Raw genomic sequence first — 19,367 nt, 5'->3', positions numbered from 1 at the left:
ATACGGCGGCGGATGAGGACAGAGTGCGGACAAGACAGACAAGACAGACAGCGTACTACACAGCAGCTGAGCCACCCTCTGTACGAGTGCAGTCGAGTCCAGGTTACGCACTGCACCACGAGTACACCACCACCGTATAGTAGAATCTCGAACCCTCCCCTCGCCTCCCACTATCACGCCCCCCTCCCTCAACCTCATCGACTTTCCCATCCTCCCTTGTCCTCCCCTCCCGCCACCAACCGGCCCATGCGACAACAATCAAGATTAGACACAGACAGTCACACCCCTCCTCCCTCTCAGACATCCGCGCGCGCCCATTTCAGTAGAGGTGAGGCGGTCGATGCATCCTGCAATGCAGGGTACCAATAAGCCAGACACACCCAAACGTGCATTTGTGGGTCACCCACCTTCTTCCGCGTATCTGATTGGTCGTCTCACCCTCCCCCAACCAACCACAACGCACCAAACCCCCCGACACGACAAGGCTGGCGACAGGAAACCCGCGAGGCGGACGGAGGGTTCTGATTCGACTGGAAGCAGAGGGGATGATCAGTCACCTCCAAATTGGAAGGACTCCCATAGGCACACCACCAGACAGACAGACAGGCAGGCAGGCAACCCAGGCAGCCAAGCAGGAAAGGCACACAACCTAACTGGCTGCCTCCCGCTCTGCCTGCCGTGATTGCGTGCATCGACCATCCATACAACTCACCAACTCCGGACAATATCACCGGTCGATGCTGCACGAGCTTCCCATCTCGCCCAAGCGTCGACGGTGCGCACGGGCCAATGGCAGCCGTTGCCGTCGCACTGGCCGCGCAATTGGTGGCGAAGGTGAGAGCTTGTGTGGAGATCGAGTCAGCTTTTGGTCAGAAGTCTAGCTAGTTGTCTGGTTGTGTAGTTGTCGCTGCACTCCGTACTGTGCTGCTACTGCTGTAGTGAAGTGGACTGTGCGGTTGCTGTGGAGTTGCTGCTTTTTCTGTTACCGTACCGTGTTTCCCGTACGCAAGCATGCATCATCGCGCCTGGTGTGAGACACACACAGAACAGACTTATTTTCACCTCACCCTCGCCCTCGACCGCTCCGCCCGCCGCCCCTCCACCCCACCAGGTCCACACCACATCCGCCCGGTACATGAAGCACTCACCTCACAGCAACTGTAAGACACATCTCCCAAACCCGTCCGTCCCAAAATTAGCGCCACCGTAATCAAGAAACAGTAACAGCAAGAAAAAAACCAGTAGTAACCCCCCCCCGCTTGGCGCCCGCACCCAGCCTGACCCCACTCCTGTCTCTTAGCATCTTTACAAATTCCCCCTCCACTACCGTACAGGACAGGTAAGACGTATCCAGGGCCTTTTGCGCGTTCCGAGACCTCACTATGTGGGTCTGCGATCAGCGTTTCCAGAACCCATCGCCCAAGTCAGCGCCAGGGCAGCAAGCAGCACGCCTCGTGGCGCCGCGTCCCCTCGATCCGCGGCGGGTGCGCTGATTGGGTCCCTGAGTGTGCTGCCGTGTGTGGTGTTGCTGACGGCAGGCAGCGAGGATCGCGGTTCAGGGTGCTGATTGGGCAACGGGGATGGAAGGTTGGTTGGTTGGTTGGTTGCGGCCTTTGTTGCTGTGGGAGGATGTGCCGCTGGGCTTACGGACGGCCGCCTTGCGATGAGGACGGTTCGCATCAGGCTATCGATGGGGACAGGTTTGATGGATGGTGGTCGATCTGGTGCGGTGAGGATGTTGGCCGAGTGATCGACGGGATCGGTGGTACAGTATGGGCGTCTCATCTCGCTGTCCCTGGCACCAGAAAGATCTAGCCTACCACTGTAACTTACCTGCCGCAACTCACTGTATTGTCCCCTCGCCCACGCCGCATTCCGTCATAGTCACCGAAACGCCCAGCCCAGCCCAGTCGAACACACCCCCTTCCTTTCCCAGGCTCGGTCACCGGGATACGCATATTTTCCCAGGTCCTCCGCTCTGGGACTCCCTCCCACGTACCTACCACGCCGTCTGTCCCGCGCGTGCCGTGGTGCAAGCCTTGAAGCCATGGTACTGGACTGACGTGCGTGATTCCCAGGCCTAGAACGGCCGTGCGTGCACCTGGGGACGGACGGAGAAGGCGATGCCCGATGGGAACGCGCGCTACGATCGCTATTTTTGCCACACAACTGCGCTGGGATGGGTCAGATCCCAGTGCGCCGCAGTGGAGGGGCGTAGCGTAGGATTTGCGCCGAGAATAGCTGTATCCCAGCTGTTCTAGCTGTCATCTTTTGGTCAGTTGTGACAATTCCTACCGTAAGCTCTGTCACTTCTCACTCTTTCCCGCCCACTTCCAACGCTCCCTCGCGAGCGAGACGCCCTGCAAGGGAGCGCTGAGCGGGATCCGCTGGGGTGGAATGGAATGTTATGTGCGTGTGCTCCCCACGCGTCACGGATAGATTGCCAATATGATTTGTGACGAACTCCCTCCCTCCCACTCTTGCCCCATTACCGCCGACCGGTGGTGAACCTTATTGCGTCGCACGGACGGGGGGGATGTGACATGTCGCTCATTGAGAGGGGGTTGAATGTCACTGTCGTCACTGTCACCGAGGTGGAGGCGTTGGTCACGATGTGATACTGGAGGTGCAAGGGGGAGTGGGCGCCTGGAGGAGGAGGGTCAGATGAGGCTCTGGGGTTGTACGGGGGTGGGACGCTGAGTCGTACGAGAAGGCTGGCGGGTTTGGGTGGCCTGTTTGGTTTGTTGGGTGGGCGATGGGTTTGGCAACGGGTGAGTGGTCATGTGATTGTGGTTGCGAGGGCGGATAATTAATAAGTCCGATCCGGGGACGACGAGATGATATGAGTGAGTGATGTTATATTCAAATTTCAGCTGGTGAGATGAGATTTAATGGCTATGTATGTGGTTGTTTATGCTAGGCTGGGAAATAACCGTTTATATATTCATTTTATTTATGAATAATTTTGTACCAAGGTTTTTATTTTATTGTTTAAAAAAAGTAATATAAATTGAAATATCATTCTACAATTCCTATTTCAAACTGCAATTTATCAAACTCATGTTCCAACTAGAGCCAAGTTTCTGAATTATCCCTGACGCAAAGTAAATACATGATGCCACAAAGATTTACATATTTGTCTACGAGATTGCCAGAACCGATGGAGCATCCGACAAGCTGCCGTCGGCCGTTGCTGGCTCCAGTGCCACAGTCGCCCCGATCCTGGGATAAAAGCCCCTGCGACCATCACGGCCAGTAAGTCAATACCCAACACGCTTTCGCTCCAACACGCATCCGCCTCCGTCTTTTCCAACATGCTTCCGTCTTCGCACCATAGTAAGTACACGCCTTTACACATGTCCAGCTCTAAATTCTAACTTAACAGTTCCGATATATTTCTAGAGACGGTGACAATAGAGCCTAGCGGGGAGAAAACCCTGTGAGAAAGGGGTACCGACAACAAGAGCTCAAACGGTGAGAAAAAAAAAGGGGTTGACAAGAGCAAACACACAAGTGTGCGAGTTTCATTAGATTTCACTCATAATCCCCCTCGTCCATCTCTGCCTATATACCGCACGCCAAAATCGAGTGATATGATCTGACTGTGATTAGCTTTGAAAAATGGGAAAGTGCAAGCGCAGAAGTGGCTTTTATATCTTCTTATTTTTCCTGTTGCCTCACTGGCGCTGTTATATGATCTCACCTTACCCTTCCTCCATTTTCTACAGCTACCATAGCTATGTGCCACGCACCATGAAGGACTGACTGCGAAAGCGACAGCGATATATCTGGCGTCGGAGCAGCACAACGTACCGCTTTCTACGCAAATTATGGAGATATCTTCGGAGAGGCATGTAAGCTATTACTGCGGCCCGAGTCGAACCTGAGCAAGGTTTCCGGCGGGTCCGGTTTGAACCAGAGATATCAGAAGCTATGATAGTGAGGGGTGGCGGGGGTGCAATCGGTGACAAGAGGGTAGCGACGACAGGAGCCCAAACGGTGAGAAAGGGGTAATGACAACAGGAGTGAAATGGTGACAAAAGGGTGCCAGCCAACGACGCAGTCGCCTCATTGACTGGGTTTGGTCGGCTTCCCTGATGAAAAATATATAGGAAGCTCAACGCATTGAATTGGGGGTTGATCGATAGATGGGTTTATATTTTATTTTCCCTATTGTCACACTGGCGCTGTTATATGATCTCACACCCCTTCCTCAATTTTCCGCAGCGTCCACAGCCGTATGCAATGTATTGTGAGAGACAGGTTGTGGAAGTGCCAACGATTTATCTGGCGTTGAAGTAGTGGTCGACGATGTTACCATGTGGACGCCCACATGGGAGCAAATGGTATGGTAGTGCCTTCCAAAACTGTTGTAAACAACGATATCTTACAATATCTCCATTTGCTTGCAAGGTTGCCTGAAATGTGCTCAACGAAATAGGATGCTCAGGAGAGATTGGTCTTTGAGGGGGGGTTATGAGGAGGCGTTGGGGAAGAGCCCGATGCTTTGTGGAAGCGGCGATAAAGGGGTAGCGACAGTAGGGGGGAAGTGACAACAGCAGTCGAATAGTGAGAAATGGGGCTCACAGCATGAATAATCTGAACCAACTCTGTGGGTTCTTGGTTCGCTGGCGATACTGGCTATGTCAATGATCTGGGCGCCTCTGACCCCACCCATGGGCACATCAGACAAATTGGACTTTCTAGGAGAAGGAATATACACGTTATTCCTCCTCGGCTTCGATGCCCTCCCCAGTCTTAGTCGTAGTAGTCCCGGGTTCTTGCGACGACGCATTGAGCTTTCCCAAATCGTAGTCTAAGACTCATTACTGTCACACAAAGACAAGGTCGAATAGGTGAGCACCAATATGTATAACTCGCGTACCATCACACATCATGTTCTAGAGCAGGCTCAGCTTCGTAGAACCAGGTTGGCGTGAGAAGTGATACAAGCCTCCAACCATAAGTCACGAGTTCTTTGTTTCAGAGGAGCCAGAACAGGTCTTAAGCCACGGATTGAAGATGGGAGAAGTAACACCTTGAAATTGTTATAAATGCGAGGTGAAAGTCCTTCAAAAATTGCTAACCATTACGAACTAAAAGACCAAAAAAAGAGCATAACAGAGACCCTCGACAATTGACCCCGTTTACAACTCTCAGACATCACGCTCTTCACCTAGAATGTGGCCCTCCCCATACTCAATTCTAACTGGGCTCTGGATTTTCCACACCATCCTTGGCGGTAGTGTGAAATTCGAGGGCCCAGACGGCACGTAGGGGGATGTTGCAACATGCACAAGCGACAAAAACGACGACAAGACGCTTGCTGATTTACTAGAAAAAGAGGACCTCGGATTTAGAAGAGTTGGGAACAATTTCCTCACTGATGACTCTTCTTTCAACTGCCAGGCTGATAGTATCATTGATATTGCAAGCGTTTGCCAAGAACCAGAAATCAGTGGGGTAGCAACGTGTGGGCATGGTGGAATATAACATTGGACTGAGATAGAGTTTCGCCGATTTTAATCAGGAATCTGCTACGAATGAATAAATATAGTTACTTGCAACATCAAGTTGTGAAACTGTGACGAAATGGGTTTGAAGGCGACAGCAGTCAATTGGCGTTGGAATAATGATCATCAGCAACCTCGCAGAGCGAGAGCCCGTATAAAAGTTTCATCAGATCCTATCCCATTTCTCGTCACTCCTCCACAAAATCTCCGTAGCTAGCTGGACGAGACGATGCTGATGTTTCTGTGCTGTAATGGATGTTGGCCAGTAGCTCATTTCTTGAAAGATATCTCAGCCTGGATTCGCCGTGCCTTCCAATTCTTTCTACCACCTATGCGTTCCTTCCCCCGTTCCCTCCTCCGCTCTTTCCTCTATTTATCTATCTGCCATTCGTTCCTTCCCTCCTTCTCTCTATCTGCCATTCGTTCCTTCCCTCGCTCTTTCCCTTATTACCATTCCCCCGCTCCTTCCCTCCTTATCTATCTGTCATTCGTTCCTTCCTCCGTCCCTCCTCCCGTTACCTCCCTCGTTCCTTCCCCCCTTTGCTCTATCCGCCATTCGTTCCTTCTCTCCTTCCCGCTGTACCGCCGTTCCTTCCTTCTTGTCCCTTCTCCCGTTCGTTCCTTCCAGTCGTGGAGCGTAACTTCATAAATTCATAACGGGGTTATATAACCCCATGTTTTCCAAATTTAAAGGGAAGAGAAAACGGAGTGGGGGACAAGGAGGGATTCAAGATAAAATCAAGAGGAAGCAAGAAATCGATTACGAGAACATGAGATTACGGTTCGGTTGAGTTTGCTAGCCACAGTTGCGAAATCAATACACGTTAAAAGTTTGAGCGTTAAATAGTTCGGGTGTAGATGGGGGTTTTATACTGCATATATGGTATTTGGACATCTTATAAATGAAAGACAGCCGGATGATATAATTCCCTACAATAAAAATCTCCTCCACGTATCCAGATGGGAGCTACTGCAACCCCCAGGGCTGCCCTACATCGAATCAACTTCAGATACCCTCAAGATATCTCACCCGCACTGGCCAAGTAAACAGTAGGACATTTCTTCTCCTTCTCCCACACCTTTTCCAAGGTCTCACTGGTATAGGTCCCGTAAACAACCAACAAGATCTCGTGAGGGTATACTTTATGGTCAACCACATATATATCCTCCAGCGCCGGAAAGTGCTTCGGATTAAACAATTTCGTACTATCCAGCAGCACACGATCTATCTCGTGCCGCATAGCGAGTTTTTTGATCTTGGCAAACTCAGCCATGGGAAGGGTCTTTGGTGAATTCGTGGACGGCGTAGTAGGAAAGTAGCGCAGGTTATCGAACCAGACCGTGTCGTTGTCAAAGTCGATATATGTCTGAGCCGGCGACCACTCCGTATTCGTCTTCTTGGGAAACGAGAGCTTGTAGTGTTGTCGGGCCACTCTGCGAGATTCAGAGCACACGTGCAGGATGATGGGGTGGTCGACTGAGCTGATAAACCGACCGACATCTAAGATTTCTCCCGCGGATGTAGGGATGGACTTTCGACGCATCCGGATGTCGACGACCCGTGGAGGTGGCAAGAGGAGGGTCCAGATCATGAGTCGGATTTCGGTGGGGAGTTTGGGGAATAATTTGAACCTCCTCAACGTCTTTGGCTCTTTGGCTGCTGGCTTCAAAGGGTCCGCGGGGGCCATCGTCGCTGACAAGTCTTGGAGCACCTGAACTGGGACCGTTAGACTTCATATTTCCCCCTGCCCCTTTTTCGGGCGATATATTTTGGGGCCAAGTTATGGGCGTAGGACTGTCACTTACTATAAATCTTTCCTTCAGTGAAGCAAATTGGTGTCCACGAGAGCTCCTGGTGTGTCGATGGCTTGAAAAAGAGTCATAATAGGAAGATATTTGAAAGCATGTATATATAGCAAAACAAATGAGGCCAGACGAGACTAGAAACCACACAGAGCCATCTCCAGACTCACAGACGAGTCGTCGTGGATAGGCTAGGAAGGATGCACACTATTCTTGCAGCGTCGAGGACTTACATCGAATGGACGCGGCGAAGTGAGAAAGTCTAACTGAGCCCACAAAGTTCAGCACAATTATTGAACTATTTTCGTCATATAAATCTGTGAGACCGAGCGGCATTTCGTTCCATTCCATTCCATTGCGTTTCGTTCCATCCCATTGCATTTCGTTCCATACTGTTGCATGTTGTTAGTGTCTTGTTCTATGCCCGTCGAGGCCGAATGAGCGAGTAACCAGGCACCAACCGAATATCTGCGACGGTAATAAAGAAAACAGCTCAACCATCAGAAAAATGAAGCCTGCATATATGAGGAAATGGATAGAATGATGGAGATAAAGTGATAGATAATATATGCATACGTATAATATCTACAAACCCCCATCCTTCACCAGGAACACGGCACTGCCGCTCCCCGGCCTGCTAACAACAACAGCACCCTCCTTCTGCTCCGCAGTCAACTGCTTCTTGCTATAATACTCCTTCTCCCAAGCCTCCTTAACCGCCTCTACCTTGTCAGCGGGGACAAGATGCACACTGCATCCACCCCATCCTGCACCAGTCAATCTGCTTCCATAACCCCCTGCCTTCCTTGCAATAGCACACAGCTCGTCGAGCTCAGGGCAACTGCATTCATACAGGTCCCTGCAGCTATCCTGCGTCTCATTCATGATATCGCCTAGCTTGCGGTTATAGCTCTCCGTAGAACCAGAAGCATCGCGCTCAAGCTCTTCGGCTGGTTGTTCGAGCAGCTTAATAAACTCAGAGACACGTAAAGCCTCAGAGAAGACGTGGAGGGCGCGCTGGCGCAGCTTGAATGTCTCCGCGCGGACAGGGAAGGTAGATTCGAATCGCTGCTCAAGCTCTGGGACGGTCATGCCGATGACCTTTGCGATTTCTTCGCGAGTATAGCCCTCTTCCTTTGTGAATGTGGACTTCACCTTCTCGACCAGCTCGGGCAGCTGCTCGTTGATTGATGCCGAGGAGTTGCGCTTGGCGAAGTATGCCTTTTGGAAACCGTACAAGCTGATGCCCAGCGGCCCAGAGTCAGCTGGAAGAGGCTCCTTTGTCTCGTTTAAGAGGGCGTGAAGGTAGGCAGCAGCCAGAGAGCACTCGACAACACGGAGGTTGTAGCAGACGGGGCCAGTGACATGCTTGTCTGATTGCACGAATGATTGTGCGATCAGGAAAGCGAGTTCAGGGTTTGTGCTTGGGAACTTGACCGGGCGAGCCGAGAGCTCTGGCACAAAGGAGACGTAGAGCGCGCTGCCTCGGAGGGAGAGGACAGAGGCAGACTGGTCCATGCCACCAGAGTTGACGCCCACCTCTCGCTCGGCCACGATGGCAATCTCAGTCAAATCCATCTTGCTAACATCCTTGACGCCATTGGCGACCATGACCGCCAAAGCGCTGCCGCTGACGAATGCAGCGCTGCTGCTAAGTCCGCCACCAGCTGGAATCGAGCCATCCATCAGCACATTCATGCTCTTAGGACGGAACCCCTCGCCATGTGTTTTCTTAAGCAATTGTAAGGCGCCCTTCAATCCGCACTTGAAGTAATTTGTCCACTCGTGGACCTTCGAGTCGATATCGACATTATCATATGGGATGTCGAATTCGTGTGCGGGAAATTTCTCAGACTCAACATTCGATATGCGGATTTTGAAAGTGTTGGAGGAGGCCGAGGCAGAGTCGTCGGGACAGGAGACGGCGAAGATGGCGTCTGATGTAATTGCCATGGGCAGGACTGGATAGAGGGAGTAGTCGATGTGCTCCCCGATTATGTTGACACGACCGGGGGACCGGGATACAAAGGATGCGGGGTGCTTGTATGTGGATTCGAAGGTGCTGAGGAGCTGGCTCCAGCGCTTCATTTGCGCAGATACTGCATCTTGAGTATAAATGCCATCCAAAGAGGCAACGACTGGAACTGTGCCGGCCATATCGACAACAGAATTGGTGCTCTGACTGCTCTAAAGGGCAAAAGAGGGGTTCGTTGGATATGTGGGTGGGATAAGACGAGTCTGGGCGATAAGACTTTTGATACTCAACGCCTGGGAATCTCGTCGATTGTCAAGCACAGCTGCGGGGAGGAATGACAGGAAATAGGTGAAAGAAAGAGAGATGGAAAGAAAACCTTTTGGATGATACAAATTCTTCCTGAGCAGCCAGCTCCGTACGTGGTATGGCAGGTTACAGACTCGTAGCATAGGGTAGCGCAATACAATTCTCCCTCAATGAGAACGCCAACGTAAATGCGGACCCTGAGTTCCACCACCAATTAAACCATCGTATGTCCTCTATATGGGCCAAAACTCCGCACTCTCCCCGCACCGTCGGGTCAAGATATTGTTTTTATGCCCCATATATATAAGCCACCATGAGTAAACAAAGCGAAGATAGGAGTATGATCGCATATAACGTGTAATAATGTACGATAGCGCGCGCAAACTATGCAGGCTCTATACTCCGACGATGAGCTTTGTTCCACATCCTCAGGCACAAATAGACAAATAGGACAAATACTTTTTAAATTGGGAGCTATGGGCACCTTGTGTCACCTGACTCAATCCCCGCCTATTCCCCGCCGAGGTCGGAGATCTCCACGTCAATCCCCACACTCTGATTGGCCAATCTCTATTTTATCGCCGTAATTCTCACAAACATATCGTGTGCACGTGATCGTCGCCCGTCCGCCTCTTGTTCTGGCTATATCTCATGGATGACTCTACAATTGCTCTTTGCATAACAAGTCATTGCGTGCCAAAACCTCGCTGTCACCGCCCTGTCGAGACAACACCATAGCGGAACAGGACACAAGGACAGCCCTTCTTTAGCTGTACCTGGTGTTATCTTTACAGGGCCTTTGAAGTCGCCACACGACTTCGATTTCTTTTTTTCAGTCGCCGACTTTGGCCGACGATCTCTCACAATAACCTCACGATGCTCCGATCACAACCAGCGCGGTCAGCTGTCCGCAGCTTGGTGAAGGCGTCCACCCGCACATCGAAACCTCTCTCAACTTCTTCCGCCGCCAGAGTTATATCAGCACCGAAAAAGACTCCGGGTACTACCAGGTCACAAGCCACAACCGCGGCTGCTTCGTCGTGAGTCCTCCTCAATTCCACCTTCATTGACCGGTACTAACTGACTGATTTTGTAGGCAAGCAAGAGAACCTCCGGCGTCAACATTCAACACAACTCCTCAGCAAAATGAGCCGCAGCCTCTCCAGAATGCGAGGCAACCCGAGATGGATGAGTCGTACGTCGCACTAGTGCCTCGAAATTTGACAGGACTGATAGACATAATAGGTTCATTGGGATGAGTGGAGGAGAAATCTTCCATGAGATGATGCTCAGACAAGGTGTTAAGCATGTTTGTATGTTGCCCGAATAAATAACCCCAACTTCAAAGCTAACCGTGAACATAGTTGGATATCCTGGCGGCGCTATTCTCCCCGTATTCGATGCCATCTACAACTCAAAACATTTTGAATTCATCTTACCGAAACACGAGCAGGGTGCTGGACATATGGCCGAAGGTTATGCCCGCGCATGTGGAAAGCCAGGTGTGGTTCTGGTAACCTCCGGACCCGGTGCCACCAATGTGATAACGCCTATGCAAGACGCTCTTTCCGATGGTACACCAATGGTGGTATTCTGTGGTCAGGTCGCTACAACTTCCATTGGAAGTGACGCCTTCCAGGAGGCCGATGTCATTGGTATCTCGAGATCTTGCACCAAGTGGAATGTTATGGTTAGGAACGTCGCAGATTTGCCCAGGAGAATCAAGGAGGCCTTCGAGATTGCCACAAGCGGACGTCCTGGACCAGTTCTCGTGGATTTACCAAAGGATGTTACTGCATCGATCCTGAGAAAGGCTATCCCGATGATCAGCACTCTCCCATCATCGCCGAGCGCAGCCTCCAAGGCGGCATCAGAGATCACCCAGAGGCAAATCCAAGCTACTATCAAGCGCGTCGGAGACTTGATCAACATTGCAAAGAAGCCTGTGATCTACGCTGGACAGGGTATCCTTGCACTCCCAGAGGGCCCAAAGCTGCTCAAGGAGCTTGCCGACAAGGCCTCTATCCCTGTGACCACCACCCTCCAGGGACTCGGTGGCTTTGATGAGCTTGACGAGAAGTCTCTCCACATGCTGGGTATGCACGGATCTGCGTACGCAAACATGTCGATGCAGGAGGCCGATCTCATCATTGCCCTCGGAGCAAGATTCGATGACCGTGTGACTCTTAACGTTCCAAAATTCGCCCCTCAGGCAAAGCTTGCCGCTACCGAAGGCCGTGGTGGAATTGTCCACTTCGACATCATGCCAAAGAACATCAACAAGGTTGTTCAGGCCACTGAGGCCGTTGTCGGTGATGCTGCAGCAAACATTGCCAAGCTCCTACCATACGTTGACATCAAGACCATGGAGGATCGCTCTGAGTGGTTCGGCCAGATCAACGCATGGAAGAAGAAGTTCCCTCTCTCCTTGTACGAGAGGTCTGGAGAGAATGGCATGATTAAGCCGCAGACTGTCATCGAGGAGCTCTCCAAGCTGACCGCTCACCGCAAGGAGACCACCATCATCTCCACTGGTGTCGGCCAACATCAGATGTGGACTGCCCAGCACTTCCGATGGAGACACCCCCGCACCATGATCACCTCCGGTGGTCTCGGCACGATGGGTTTCGGTCTTCCCGCCGCCATCGGCGCAAAGGTTGCCCGCCCAGACGCCCTTGTTATTGACATTGACGGCGACGCCTCGTTCAACATGACCTTGACCGAGATGTCCACTGCCCACCAGTTCAACATTGGCGTCAAGATCATCGTCCTGAACAACGAGGAGCAGGGCATGGTCACCCAGTGGCAAAACCTCTTCTACGAGGATAGATACGCACACACCCACCAGCAGAACCCCAACTTTATCAAGTTGGCGGATGCTATGGGTGTCCAGGCACGGAAGTGCGAGAAGCCAGAGGATGTCGTTGACAGCCTCAAGTGGCTCATTGAGTCCGATGGACCGGCTTTCTTGGAAATTGTTACCGATAAGAAGGTCCCCGTCTTACCGATGGTGCCCACAGGAGCTGGCCTACACGAGTTCCTTGTATATGACGAGGGTAAGCACACACCATTCACACCCCCATAACCCTCTTTAGCTTTACTAACGAATTTGCTAGGCCGCGATAAAGAGCGTAGGAAACTCATGAGCGAGCGTACTTGCGGTCTCCACAAGTAAACTTGCCGCTTGTCGTTTCTCTACATCTGCCATTAATACTACATATCTTCATCGTCGCGGTCACCACATCCCCCGAAGAGTCTCTGTTTTATATCCGGGCATGGCGTTATCGCTCTCTGGGGCAAAAGTTCTCGTTCTAGTTGTCAAGATGTATCCGATTGTTTTTGGGGTGAAAGGAAATGGAAATATTTAAGCTTCAAAGTGATAGCTTCTTTACGGGGATTATGCGGTCTACGTGGTATATAGCGTCTGGGCATACTTGATGAGGAATATGAACACGCTTTTCCCCGTGAATCCCAGTCGAGTTCGATTGATTGATTTTCTAATGCTTCGCTGAATACGCTGTGTGATTTGAACATCACGTACTACTGTACAAAGAATTGTACCGAATCCATGCTCGCTTAGTCGGCTCCCTCATTGGGAGTCTCGACAGTCTGATCATCAGTAATACTCATATTGCCCATGGAACTGTTCAACGAGCCACGACCCGTACTATACCCACGGCCCCTAGTACCCCCACGACCCTTTGTTTTACGCTTCTTCTTCTTCCTGCTCTCCGGATTAGTTATCTGAGGCGCTTCCAGAACCCATCTCACAATACTGCGTGCCCGATTCGAATCCACATTGTGGTCTTCGTCCTTCGCTTTACCTTTCGATGGACCAGCCTTATCTTCATCCGATTTGCCCGTGCTTTTCCTTTCCTCCTCCACTTGTCTCGTCTTCTTTGCTGCAAGTTCCTTCTTGAAAGTTTCATCATCAGTTATGCTCTTGTCCGTTACCGTTTCTAAAACAGCCTTCCTGTGTAGCCTCTCCCTCTTCTCGTCTCGGGTCTCTTTCATGCCCCCGCCTTCCTCGCTATACACCGGTGGGACCCCGGCCCTCCTATACAACCTGGGTCTGCATAGGAAGTCCCAGGATTCACCAAGATCGAATCTCTCGCCCACTCGGCTCAGGACCTCAAGCCAATCTTTGCGGCTCTGCACCTCCAGAGGCGGTTCAAAAATCGGATATCCGTCGCAGCTGCGGATGAGGCGTGCAGCCATGTGAGCATGGCGGTGTATCTCACGGTCAGAGGTCTGCACAAGAACGTGGCAGAGAAGCAGGGAGTGCAATACGTCTACGAGAAGAGGATGATAAGTGAGCGACTCATTTTTATTGGCACTGTCAAGGAGCTGTTGGGCTGCTGCATGGAGAGCAGAAGTATCAGATGCGTTTTTGGGGGCTGAATCGTGGTCGACTAAGATGTCCGTTTGAGGATTTGGTTGGAGGCTTGGTGGAGTTGCAGAGAAGAGCGTAGACATCTGGTAGGCCACTGGTGATGGGATTCCCGATAAAGGGTTGCTGCTGCTACCAGTATTCCCCTTAGGTAACTTAAATCCAACTGCAGTTTGAAAAACCCTGCGATCGAAAGCATCCATATGCTTTGGATCAAGGTCTGGCGTGTAATCCAAAAGTGAGAGATAGGAGGTATAGTCACGGAGAGCTCGTTTTGCATATTCTTTCACCAGCTTGCCCTGTTTCTCCCTCTCCATTGCTTCTGGTTCCGCTCCGACGCTTGGACCTCCAGTATTGCTCTCATTGCTCGCACCCATCGAACTGCGCTGACTTTGATCTGTTGAAGGAAGTGCCTTTTCAACGGTTTGGGAAGCTAAGTCAAGGTATGCGCCCGCCCTACGGAACAGTACCTGAGCCTCTAGACTACTGGGATAGTCGTTCTCATCCAGTTTTTTCTCCTTACATTTCGAAGAGCCACTTGTATCAGCGGCTGAACTTGAATTATTCTGTGATTTCGGAAGCTTCGGCTTGTGCAAACTCTTTTGAGACCTGCAGAACTGCAGCGCCTTAGTTAGATCTTCCACGGCCTCCAAATTATTCTCTTGGAGCATCTTAGCAACAGCTCTTGTACGCAAAGGCTCAGCCGGCAGTTGCCGTTCATTTATGACCTCGTCGAGTAGTGAGAACGCCTCGGGCTTCATCATAGCTTTGTCATCTGTCTTCTCGTGGAAATAATGCACATATTTGCCATCGAGACGGTCTAGATCTTCTCGAGGGGTTTCAATCACTTGTTTCGCAACCATTCCAAGGACAGACGGTCCTCGCATGGTAACAATGCAGGATGCTGTATCATCAAGACGATATGCCTCCGAGAGTTTTTGGGTAGCCTTCTCTCGCATTCGAAATTTCCGTTCTGGGCTCAGTTGCGCTTCGACCCCAGGTCCAAAGGATCCCAGCCCTAGTGCTTCTACGCCACTTCCTCGCATGCTTCTAGCAATAGTGAATGGTTTTGAGAGAGCCGACGTGGCAATTCCGGCTGTTGCTCGTACTGCCAGGTCGCAGGCTTCGTCAGTCAGTTGCCGGATCTTCAACAAGTCAAAGAATACAGCGGGGTCAATGATTCGGGGTCGAGGGAGAGCCCAGTTGCTCTTTGCTAAGACTTCGAGCTCTTCAATAGGAATATGAAACCAAGGGCCATGATAACTATTGATATTGGGCCAGTACCTATAGGGACATGACCGTTAGTCTCCCGCTATGATGTATGTGGATGGGCCTGGCTGCTAGGGTAGAGGTCTTGCATAGGGAATATTCATAAAATAAATGTAAATATATGGAACATGCTCTTCTGAGCAGTGTCAAGTTCTGCAGGGCTGTACGTACTTATTGAGGGTCATTTCGTACGGAGGCTGTGACAATGGAGCCTCGATGCCATCTGTCTGGTCTCTGGACCTCGAGGGCCCTGGGGCGGGAGGTGTACCTGTGCGAGGTGGGCCTGTACGAGGCGGGCCCGTGGGAGGCGGTCCTGTCTGATTTCTCCAATTTGAGGGTCCTGTAGGGGGAGATGGAGCCGTGGGAGGTCGGCCTGTCTGGTTTCTCCAACTTGAGGATCCTGCAGCAGGAGATGGACCCGTGGGAGGCAGGCCTGTCTGGTTTCTGGAACTTGAAGATTCTGGAGTCTGAGGCGGGCCTGTGGGAGGCAAGCCTGTGGTATTGTCGTCTGGTTTGTCAGCCATGTTGTCTAAAGATGTTGCTTGAATTAATACTCTCTAAACATATAATGCTTCGTTATCATAATATTGTGAAAGAGGAAATCCTCTCGAAGCTCCAAAATAGAACCTATACACGTCGAGCGGCCGTCTTGCAGGCAAGAGCGATCCTCTCATAAACAATAAGGAGCTCTCCTTCCGTTCCTGGCACAGAGTAGTGAAGTGCACGGGTGCTTATCGCAGGAACTGGCAGGAACGATTGGACCGGACATAGATTATATCGAGTAACTGCACTTAACCTACTGTTACTTAGCTGTGTAGTTATGTGGCAAGATATTGCCTACATGTGCATGAACAGTAATTTCGCTATATAGCTACACATGGAAGGCACGCCTCTTTCTCGAGTAGAAGGCTATCGACTACAAATTATCATTCATATATCTTTGATGAAACCGTGAGAGGTACAAGACTTCAATCAGAGACCTAGGTATATATATGCCAAACAAACCAACGCTATGCACGCTCAAATCGGTAATGCTCTGTAACCGTAATCATCTCTGGCTGCGGTACCAGTACCACCATGGGGTATCTTCTGAGTAAATATTATATATCTGATATGAGACTACGAGCTGAGTGCCAGGCAGGCATCAACGGCAAGGCCGACCCTAGGTCTCATTAGTATAAGTGGAAGGAGCATTGGACACGGAGATCGTACCTTCCGTTCTTCTGAGCTACTACATCGCTGATGAGTTCTTTGTCAAGGTCTGGGAACATGCCAGAGAGTGTCTCAACAACATTTTCGTGCTCTGCTCTTTCCAAGTGCTGTGCTTCGGCTGTTTCAACGCTTGCCTGCCGTACTGCCGCATTCTCAGCACGCAGGTGGTTTCTGTCAACAGTATCACGGGTTGGTTCAACAAGTCTCTGTGGGCTTATGGGCCTCTCTGCATTTCTTGGCGCTGGCGATAGCCTTGATGTATTGCCGCTCGCAGGACCCCTGCTAGGGCTACCTTGAGAGCTGTCATCGGCGAAGATCCGTCCAATGGAAGATAGTGGTCTTTGGATGGACCGTAATAGTCCACCCATGGCTGCTTTTTCATCGCCGCCGTCAGCATTATTAGACTCATAAGATGACGTTGATTTTCTTGGTTGCGAGGATTCGGCTTCAGAGGATTTCCCAAAATTGGGCTCCGACGAAGGCTGCCCGGACATCTCGGACAGCTGTTGGGTAGGTGTTGGTGGAGCGTCAGCCTCGTCCGTGCGATGTTTCTCGGCGATGGCGAAGACTGCAGCCTCCACATTCTTTTCGAAGTCCTCATCGGATATTGTCAATGTTGTACGGTCTAGATTTTCTATAAACTGAACGGCACCCAGCTGCAAAAATTAGTTGATATTTACAATGTACAAATCAGGATTTCCTTACCAACGAGGACAGATAATAGCCGGCCTCTCCACCAAGCTTCTCCTGGTTGCGGAAACGCAAAATGTATTGAACATTAGATACCAAATGCTCTGGATTCGCTTGTAGGACGGTGTAAATCAATAGGGGCATAAATGAGTCCGCTGACGAATCGGACTTGGAGTGCTTCAGTAGACCTGGAGGAGAAAGTTAACAGAGTGGGAGCATGTCTTTGTCGACCTACTCACCAAAAATGACTTTGCAGCAGTTGAGAACACAGATGATCTTGTCTCTTGGTGCTCTATATGTCTTGATTTTAAGTAGTTCTACACGTGGGTTAGAAATGCTCCCTGGATTGAGTCGAAGTTGTATTCACCTTGTTGTGCTAAAATTAAAAATCGCTTCCCACTCTCCCCAACTGGAGGTATGTCTAAGTGGTCTTCTTTCACCCACCCATAGATGCTAACTTTTTGGGCTAGGATATCATCACGCTCAACATCCTCCTGATGCTGGCCTCTCCTTCCGGGACCCAATGGGCGCTCTCCGTTTCTTCTCCTTGGCCTTGCCCCGGGTATAGGCTGTGGAGGGGGAATCGCTGGCGAAAAAGTCTGTGTGTATAGCCTGTTCATAACAAGCTTTTCCATGCCCTCGCGAGCATTATCGAATTCCGCATCGGAAACTTCCTTCCATATCTCACACTGAGCCATCTTATTTGTAATAAATGCCAGGAAGTCCCCTATAATCTTGACCTGCTCATGCACCATCCACTGTTTCTTACCAAACTCCTGCAAGAAGGATCGTAAGAATTTCGCAACTGGGTCAGCGGTACGATGCCTCAGCTGCTCCAGAAATCTATGGAAATCAAAAGGAAGGTCTGGCTCCGGTTCGGGTTCTGGTGGCGGGGGTCGGTGTAGCGATGTAGCATGAGGCGAAACGGGCGATTCGATCTGTCCCTCAGACGAGCGCATGGGTGGCATTGCATACATGGAGGTGGGCTTGGGGGGTACCTCTGGGCCTATATCACTATCTTTGCTTTCGCGCCGAGATGATACGCCCTTCCCCAAATCAGTGCTCTCCAAACCCTGGGATATATTGATCACCCCATGATTCAGGGGGTCAAGGCTTGATTTCCTAGGAGGATGCTGGATCTGAGTCCCAAGCAATGGCCCTGCGAGCTCGAACCGAGGAGACATCACCTCCTCTTCACCTGGCCCGCCTCCTTCTGCACTGAACTGATCCATGATGCTCTGTATTTCCGATCGGGATTCTCCTTCGCGCCCATCTTCGCTAGGAGAAGGCTTCTCATCAAATCCTGCATCAGACCGTGTCGGCGACCTGTCGCTTGGACCTTCCCCAGCTCCAGACCGAGGTGTAGATGTAGATGCGCTGTTAGACGCCGGGGGTACGGCTGAGTGTGGAGGTTGCGGGGTAGGCTCGAGGAACATATTGTCTTTAGTCGGAACTTGTGTAGTGTTTGATTCGTGATTTGGAGGAGGATGTGGCCTCAGCGTTGCTGTTGACGACTCCATCGGATCTGAGCCGACATATTTGTCTTCGGTGGTTGGCTCCTCCGTGGTTGACGCTTCGGTGGTTGGCGCGTCGAGTGTGGTTTGTTGATCCTCATGGCTTTCCACAGCGTTTTCCTCCAGTGCTGTCTCGCCAGTAGACACACTGGCTGTGCCAGCTTCTCCCATCGTATCTTCAATAACCTTGCCCGTGTCTGACGGACCTGCCGTGCTGCCTGCGTCTTGTAGTTCCTCCCCCGCAATTCCTACGGGGTCATCGTTCGTGCCCGAACGGTCCCCAACCACGGTGTCTATCTCATCCAACTTCGGCTTATTCTCAAGATCGCGGTCCGGTTCAGCTTCTCCTTCTTGCTGTTTCGGGGGAGACATGCAGGATTCGCCGGCCGCCGTGGCAAGAGTAGGTTGTTGGAGCTGTGAGCTGTCTGTGGTGGGGTAGGGCGGTAGGTACCTTGGGAGTCGTCGTAGCTGCTAGGTGATCGAGGTAAGGCGGCTGAGGTGGTAGGACTATGAACTTCCACTATACCAAGTATTCTCCTGTATCCTTTTATTGTGTATGGACCGGCGTTTGTGCACTTGTCACTTCCCAAATGTAGAAAAGCTTAAGAGCCGCAGGCGGTGGAGTGATGGAGTTCCATGTGTGGAACCCCCAACAAAGATGACGAGTCTCAATTAGCGAGGTACGAACATCAGAC

At 51.1% G+C, this 19,367-nt stretch overlaps 6 protein-coding genes across 6 annotated transcripts; 2 read left to right on the top strand and 4 right to left on the bottom strand.

The window, feature by feature from the left end:
- The first annotated feature begins 252 nt into the window (after nucleotides 1-252).
- VE01_10727 (uncharacterized protein) lies at nucleotides 253-755 on the top strand. The gene has a single exon (XM_059464180.1). The coding sequence runs from the start codon at nucleotides 341-343 to the stop codon at nucleotides 680-682; it is 342 nt and encodes a 113-aa protein (XP_059320163.1). The 5' UTR covers nucleotides 253-340; the 3' UTR covers nucleotides 683-755.
- A 5,671-nt stretch (nucleotides 756-6,426) lies between these two features.
- Nucleotides 6,427-7,842, bottom strand: VE01_00276 (uncharacterized protein). Its single transcript, XM_018269808.2, has 2 exons — nucleotides 7,320-7,842; nucleotides 6,427-7,230 (listed from the first exon to the last, which is right to left on the bottom strand). The coding sequence occupies exon 2, from the start codon at nucleotides 7,199-7,201 to the stop codon at nucleotides 6,530-6,532; it is 672 nt and encodes a 223-aa protein (XP_018135055.1). The 5' UTR covers nucleotides 7,202-7,230; nucleotides 7,320-7,842; the 3' UTR covers nucleotides 6,427-6,529.
- Nucleotides 7,843-7,896: 54 nt separating this feature from the next.
- GAL1 (galactokinase) lies at nucleotides 7,897-10,015 on the bottom strand. Its single transcript, XM_018269807.2, has one exon. It carries the CDS (start codon nucleotides 9,471-9,473, stop codon nucleotides 7,902-7,904), a length of 1,572 nt encoding a protein of 523 aa, XP_018135058.1. The 5' UTR covers nucleotides 9,474-10,015; the 3' UTR covers nucleotides 7,897-7,901.
- A 173-nt stretch (nucleotides 10,016-10,188) lies between these two features.
- Nucleotides 10,189-13,061, top strand: ILV2 (Acetolactate synthase, mitochondrial). The gene is made up of 5 exons (XM_018269806.2): nucleotides 10,189-10,637; nucleotides 10,694-10,792; nucleotides 10,843-10,910; nucleotides 10,962-12,653; nucleotides 12,714-13,061. The coding sequence occupies exons 1-5, from the start codon at nucleotides 10,474-10,476 to the stop codon at nucleotides 12,770-12,772; spliced, it is 2,082 nt and encodes a 693-aa protein (XP_018135057.1). The 5' UTR covers nucleotides 10,189-10,473; the 3' UTR covers nucleotides 12,773-13,061.
- A 15-nt stretch (nucleotides 13,062-13,076) lies between these two features.
- Nucleotides 13,077-15,973, bottom strand: VE01_00273 (uncharacterized protein). The gene is made up of 2 exons (XM_018269805.2): nucleotides 15,428-15,973; nucleotides 13,077-15,271 (listed from the first exon to the last, which is right to left on the bottom strand). The coding sequence occupies exons 1-2, from the start codon at nucleotides 15,778-15,780 to the stop codon at nucleotides 13,174-13,176; spliced, it is 2,451 nt and encodes an 816-aa protein (XP_018135052.1). The 5' UTR covers nucleotides 15,781-15,973; the 3' UTR covers nucleotides 13,077-13,173.
- A 43-nt stretch (nucleotides 15,974-16,016) lies between these two features.
- VE01_00272 (uncharacterized protein) lies at nucleotides 16,017-19,361 on the bottom strand. Its single transcript, XM_018269804.2, has 5 exons — nucleotides 17,526-19,361; nucleotides 17,398-17,475; nucleotides 17,174-17,346; nucleotides 16,469-17,124; nucleotides 16,017-16,418 (listed from the first exon to the last, which is right to left on the bottom strand). The coding sequence occupies exons 1-5, from the start codon at nucleotides 19,042-19,044 to the stop codon at nucleotides 16,376-16,378; spliced, it is 2,469 nt and encodes an 822-aa protein (XP_018135051.1). The 5' UTR covers nucleotides 19,045-19,361; the 3' UTR covers nucleotides 16,017-16,375.
- Between the last annotated feature and the right edge of the window lie 6 nt (nucleotides 19,362-19,367).

This window comes from Pseudogymnoascus verrucosus (genome assembly GCF_001662655.1).
Source record: "Pseudogymnoascus verrucosus strain UAMH 10579 unplaced genomic scaffold scaffold_1, whole genome shotgun sequence".
Lineage (NCBI taxonomy): Eukaryota > Fungi > Ascomycota > Leotiomycetes > Thelebolales > Thelebolaceae > Pseudogymnoascus > Pseudogymnoascus verrucosus.
Note: the sequence above shows the minus strand (reverse complement) of the source record. Positions and strands in the feature narration are given on the sequence as shown.